At 71.3% G+C, this 5,511-nt stretch overlaps 1 protein-coding gene across 1 annotated transcript in view; it reads right to left on the reverse strand.

Moving 5' to 3' along the window:
* The window catches only part of DNMT1 (DNA methyltransferase 1), a gene marked incomplete at its 3' end in the record, with an annotated part of 14,103 nt that extends 9,533 nt beyond the window's left edge, over positions 1 to 4,570 (reverse strand). The window contains exons 1-18 of the mRNA XM_026051336.1: positions 4,485 to 4,570; positions 4,101 to 4,208; positions 3,741 to 4,023; positions 3,513 to 3,585; positions 3,348 to 3,432; positions 3,192 to 3,232; positions 3,061 to 3,112; positions 2,850 to 2,933; positions 2,664 to 2,773; positions 2,460 to 2,578; positions 2,233 to 2,325; positions 1,556 to 1,707; positions 1,284 to 1,471; positions 974 to 1,163; positions 788 to 885; positions 561 to 708; positions 369 to 484; positions 97 to 298 (exon numbers count right to left, since the gene is read on the reverse strand). Coding sequence (XP_025907121.1) covers positions 97 to 298; positions 369 to 484; positions 561 to 708; positions 788 to 885; positions 974 to 1,163; positions 1,284 to 1,471; positions 1,556 to 1,707; positions 2,233 to 2,325; positions 2,460 to 2,578; positions 2,664 to 2,773; positions 2,850 to 2,933; positions 3,061 to 3,112; positions 3,192 to 3,232; positions 3,348 to 3,432; positions 3,513 to 3,585; positions 3,741 to 3,855 — 1,866 coding nt within the window. The remainder of the gene's footprint in view (positions 1 to 96; positions 299 to 368; positions 485 to 560; positions 709 to 787; positions 886 to 973; positions 1,164 to 1,283; positions 1,472 to 1,555; positions 1,708 to 2,232; positions 2,326 to 2,459; positions 2,579 to 2,663; positions 2,774 to 2,849; positions 2,934 to 3,060; positions 3,113 to 3,191; positions 3,233 to 3,347; positions 3,433 to 3,512; positions 3,586 to 3,740; positions 4,024 to 4,100; positions 4,209 to 4,484) is intronic.
* Positions 4,571 to 5,511: the final 941 nt, after the last annotated feature.

Genomic DNA, 5,511 nt, shown 5'->3' on the forward strand with positions numbered 1-5,511 from the left:
GTTGGGGGAGGACGGGGACATTGGCGAGGACGGGGACATTGGCGAGGGACAGGGACGTTGGGGGCGGACGGGGACGTTGGCGGGGCTGCCACCCACCTCCATGGACCAGTTCTCCGAGGGCGCCTTGTAGATGACCTGGACCTTGCCGTGGATGTAGGAGAGCTGCATGTCCTCGCACTCGTCCACCAGGAAGAGCTCGAGCGGGTCCGAGGTGGCTCCCAGGACGGTGTCTGTGCCGGGGCAGAACCAGTGCGCGTGGAACATCTGGCCGCTGCTGTCCTCCCACATGGCCGTCACCCTGGCGAGGCAAAGGAGGCCGGTGAGGGGGCGCCGGGCAGGGCGGCCCCCGCGCCCCCCGCGGCACCCACCTGGCGAGGTACAGGGGCTTGGTGGGGTCGTCGGGGCTCACGGACACGCAGTCGCCCACCTCCAGCGTCTCCGAGTCGATGCACACCTTCTGGTAGTAGTCCTTCTTGCCGTCGCTCTGCGGGGAGCCCCGGTGAAGCCCGGTGAGGCGCGCGGCCGAGGGGGTCCCCCTCCTTGTCCCCCGAGCCCCTCACCTTGACGGGCTCCCCCACCCAGGAGATGCGGCTCTTGTTCTGCTTCTTCTTCCTGCCCTGCAGCATCTTCTTGGGCGACGGCATCTCGGGGATGTTGTCGTCCACCTCCTCGTCCTCGTCGGCCTCGCGCACGGCCAGGTTGGGGCACCTGGGGACACGGTCACTGCGGCGGGGCCCGGCCCCGCGGCGGGCTCCCCCCGTCCCGAACCGGGGGGGCACGGCGCTACCTCCGCTGCAAACAGGCCTGCTTGCTGCGGCCGCTGCCGCCGAACTTCACCATGTTCTGGCAGGCCTTGCACTTGCCGCACTCGGGCTGCTGGCACACCTGCAGCAGCAGGGAGCACAGGCTGAGTCGGGGGGGGCAACGATTTTGGGGCGAAACCCCGGCAATGGGGCGCCGCGCCGGCGCTCACCTCGCAGACGCCGCAGCGCCGGCGCTTGGTGGCGTTCTCCTTGTCGTCCTCCTTCTCGTCCTTCTCGATCTGCTCGGAGAAGAAGGTGTCGAAGATGAGGTACACCAGCTTGGTGGTGGTGGCCTTGGTGGGGCCCTTGTCCTTGTCTATTTTGGTGGGGTGCCGGATGGCCTGGCGCCTCGCCGCTCGCCTGCAAGCAAGGAGGGGTCCCCGTGAGCGCGCGGGCCCCGGCAGCTCCGTAGGGATGCGCAGGGACGCGCAGGGATCCGCAGGGACGCGCAGGGATGCGCAGGGACGCGCTGGGACTCGCCTCTTGCCCAGGGTGACGCCGGCGAGCTTGATGAGGTCCCGCATGCAGGGCGTGATGAGCACGGGCGGCTCGTCGCTGTCGCCCGCCTCGTCGTAGCTCTCCACCTGCTCCACCACGAACTGCGCGTGCCGCAGCAGCGAGTCCTCCGTGAAGCGGTTGAAGTTGAGCCCCGCGGGAGGCACCGTGGTCTGCAAGCGGGTCCCCCCCAAACACGACGTGGGTGACGCCGAGGCCRGGCCGGCTCGCCGCACGCGCCGGCCGCCGCGGCTCACCTCGATCTTGTTGAGCAGGTCCTCGTAGCTGACGTCGCGGTTGTTCTGCAGGAACTCCACCACGATCTTGCTCATGTAGATCTTCTCCTGCATGAGCGCGAAGATGGGCGCGTACTCCTCGCTGGGCTCCATGAGGATGTAGTCGGCGAAGGCTGCAGCCGAGAGGGAGCGGGGCGCCCCGTGAGCACCCCAAGAGCTGGCGGCGGCCCCAGGGCACCACCCGGGCGCACAGGGAGGCCCCAAAACAGCCCCTCCGTGGGCACCAGCGCAGCAGGGGCTGCGCGTGCAGCTGCAGCATTKGCACTGCCCACTCCTGCATCCCTGCACGGATGCAGGATCCACGTAGGAACCAAAGAACGCCAGGCTTTCCCACCACTACAAACTCCATTTGCTGACACCCAGGGGAGCTAAGCGCTCTGGTTTCAAACACAACTGGTTTTGGGGAGCGCTGTGTTCCTCGCAAACAGCAGAAGCCGTTAACCCCCTCAAAGCTCCGGGGCTTCTCCCGGCGGAGCTAGGGAGCAGGAAGAGCCCCGTGGCTCTTGGGAAGAGCAGGGCGGGCCGGGCGCTTCCCCACGGCTCTCCGCTCCAGCACGAACGTTCAGCACAAACTCCGGAGCACTGCAGGAACTGCCGGAGCCGGCGGCACGCCGGAGCGCCCGTCCGCGCGCACCCACCTGTGGTGAAGCCGATGAGGGCCTTCTCCCCTCCGTCGAAGCCCGTGATCCACCAGGCGTTGATGGGCCCCAGCTTCTTGGCCCTCACCCCTCCTGAGCGGGACAAGACGCCGGTTTGGCCCCGACGTGCCCGAATCGGCACGAAACCGAGTCCCGCTTCCCGGGGCGCGGAGCTGGATCCCATCCCGGCACGCCGGGATCGGGGGGACGCGCGGGGCCGAGCTCACCGTCCAGACACGGGTTGTCGTCGTAGATGGGCTTCACGGCGCCGCTGAAATACAGCTCGATGTTCCTCTCGATGAGGCCCGTGTCGAAGGGGCACAAGTGGCCTCGCTTGTCGTAGACGCTGTTGGGAAGACGTTGGCAGCTCGGAGGCGTTCGGGAGCCCGCCGTGCCCGCTTGGATTCTCCTTGGCGCGCGGCAGCGCTCACCTGAAGGAGGTGACCTTGTGCTGGGGCAAGTCCTCGTAGCTCTCGAAGCCGTCCTCGTTGGCGTCGAAGAGGGACAGCCGCTCGTCCGTGAGCATCTCGGGCTCGTCGAGCTGCGCGGGCGAGACGCGGGCGCGTGGGAAGGGGTCCCCGTGGCGGCGGCCGCGCTCCCGGCRCCGCCGCGCTCACCGCGTCGTCGGGATCCCCTTGGAAGAACTTGAGGTCGGGGTCGTCGAGGTACTGCCGGCAGTCGACGCACTTGGGAGGGGTGGTCTGCGAGAGGCCGGGGGCGCCGTGAGCCCCGGGGGTCCCGCGCGAGACCCCTTCCCGCGGCACAGCCCGGCTCCTGCTCCGGATGTAGCGGCGCAGCGCCGGGAGCAGGGCTGGGAACGCCACTTACTTTGGCAGGCGGCGTCATTTTAACCTGAGGGATTTCGTCTTTTATGTCGGACCTGCGTGCGGGAAGAGCCGGGCGGGGGGATGAAGGGGTCCCGGCGCGCCCGGGGGCGCCCGCCCGGCTCCGCTCCTCACCCTTCTTTGGCTTCGATTTTAATCCTTTTCTCGTCTTGCTCCTTGAGGGACGAAAGGCAGAAAGGGGCTAAGGGGAGGCGGGCGGCGCCGGGCGGAGCGCGCGGCGCCCTCCGGGAGCGCGCCGGGATCTTATCCGTGGCCGGCTCCGGCACGCACCTCTTCCAGCTCCTCTTCCTCCTTCTCCAGGCTCTTCTCCGGCTTCAGCTCCCCGTTCACCTCGTCCGACTTCCTCTTGGTGGATCTGCCGGGTCCAGGCGCCGGCATTGAGGCCGGGGCCCCGCGAGCGCCGGCGTTCCCGGCATTCCCGGCCTCGCCACTCACCCCTTGGAGAACATGGCCAGGAGCGAGGGCTGCCGGCCGGAGCTCCGCGTCACCCGGGCGCTGGCGGGAGACCCTGTGCGGAGCAGAGCGGGGAGCCCCGTGAGCCCCCCCGGCACCGCGGCCGGCGCCCCCCTCGCGCCCCTGGGTCCTGCCAGGCTTTTCCCGGGAAGGCTCCCGCATTCCCGGGAGCCTCCGGCGCCCTGTTTCAACCCCCGATGCGCAGGTTACTTTTGCTCTCCCCGTTGGATCTGCTCCTGCGGGCCTTGCGCGCCGGCGGCGTGGGAGCCGACGAGGACGAGGAGGAGGAGGAGGAGGACGAGGCGGCMGCTTCCTCCATCTCCATGGCGCCGTCCTCCTCCCCATCCGGCCCGGCGCGCTCCGAGTCCTCATCGCTCCCGTAGGCGCCGTTCTTGGAGCAGCCGTTGGAGGCCGGGAGCAGCGGCGCCGCGTCTCCGTTCTCGGCCGAGAGCTCCCGCCGGAGCAGGGCCTTCACCTTGGCCAGGTACCTCTCCTGCGGCGGCGGGACACAGGGACGGGGATGAGGCCRGGAGCGCCGGGARCGCCGGGAACGCCGGGAACGGSTCTCACCTCCGAGAGCTCCTCGCGCCGCAGCCTGCTCTCCAGGTCCACGAGCTGGTCCTGCACGTCGGCTTGCAGGAAGCCATGGATGAGGCTCAGCTTCTCCCGGACGCAGTCCTGGCGACACACGGCGTCAGGCGGCCCCGGCACCGTTTCCGTGACGACCGGCGGCACCGGGAGCGCGGTGCCGCCGCTCCGGATGCGGCCCCCGCGCCGGGGCCCCCGGCGGCTCCCGCGTCCCGCTGCCTCCCGTGCCACTCCGATGAGTCACGGCACGGCGGCTCCGCGCGCCAGCTCCGCGATGCCGCCCGGCTCCGGAATGGCGGGAGCGCCCGGCGTGGCGGCACCGGGGGGGAAAGCGCCGGGAAAGGCGCCCGCGCCGGGGGCACCCACCTTGTCGCTCAGGCTCTCCTCATCCCGCTCCAGATCTTGCAGGCTGCGAGGGAAGAGACGGGGAGGTCGGAGCGGAGCGCAGAGCGGCGTCTCCGGAGGGAAGCCGGCCGGGAACGCCGCGGGGGCCGGCGCGCGCGGGAACCCCGGCGCCAACGGCCACGTGTCGGCACAAAGGCGCCCGCCGGAGCCCCCGGCCGCGGCCACGCCGCCGTCGCGGCGGCTCCGGAGGCTCCGGAGCGCGGAGGAGGGGGGCGCGTCCCGGCGGCACCTGGGCTCGAGGGAGGCCATGGCGGCTCCGCGGCGGCGCCGTCCGCCCGGGAACGCCGCGGGCGACCGGAAGAGCCGCGGGGGCCGTCGCCGGAGGCCGCCCGGCCGCACCTGGGCCCCCCCCCCGGCTTGGCGCCGCCCGGGAAGCGGCGGAAGGGACAAAAGGCGCCGGGGCGGCGCAGGAAGCGCCGGCCCCTCCGTGCGCCCGCCAAGGCTCCCGCGGCGCCGGCGGCTCCGCCGCGGGATGCGCCGGGACGGGGGTGGCCGAGTTGTTGGGCGCCTCCGGTGCCCGCTGCGCACAAAGGCGCCCGTGGGACGGGCACGTGGGGAGCCGGGGTGGCGGCCACCACCTGCCGGGACGGGAGCGGGAAGCGGAGCAGGACGGGAGCGGGACGGAGGCGGGAAGTGGAGCAGGACAGGAACAGGACAGGAGCGGGACAGGAGCGAGACGGGAGTGGGAAGCGGGGCAGGATGGGAGCAGGACGGGAGCGGGAAGAGGAGCGGGACGGGAGCGGGAAGTGGAGCAGGATGGGAGCAGGAAGAGGAGCAGTACGGGAGTGAGACGGGAGCGGGAAGTGGAGCAGGACGGGAGCGGGACGGGAGCGAGACGGGAGCAGGACAGGAGCGGGAAGTGGAACGGGACGGGAGCGGGATGGGAGCGAGAGAGGAGCGGGATGGAAACGGGCTGGGGACAGGGCCACCCGCCGTCACCACGTGGGGACAGGAGCCTGTGGAGGCGGTGGGGACCCCGGGGGTGTCG

Source organism: Nothoprocta perdicaria, unplaced genomic scaffold (genome assembly GCF_003342845.1).
Source record: "Nothoprocta perdicaria isolate Ctin4 unplaced genomic scaffold, notPer1 scaffold_744, whole genome shotgun sequence".
In the NCBI taxonomy this organism is placed as follows: Eukaryota; Metazoa; Chordata; class Aves; order Tinamiformes; family Tinamidae; genus Nothoprocta; species Nothoprocta perdicaria.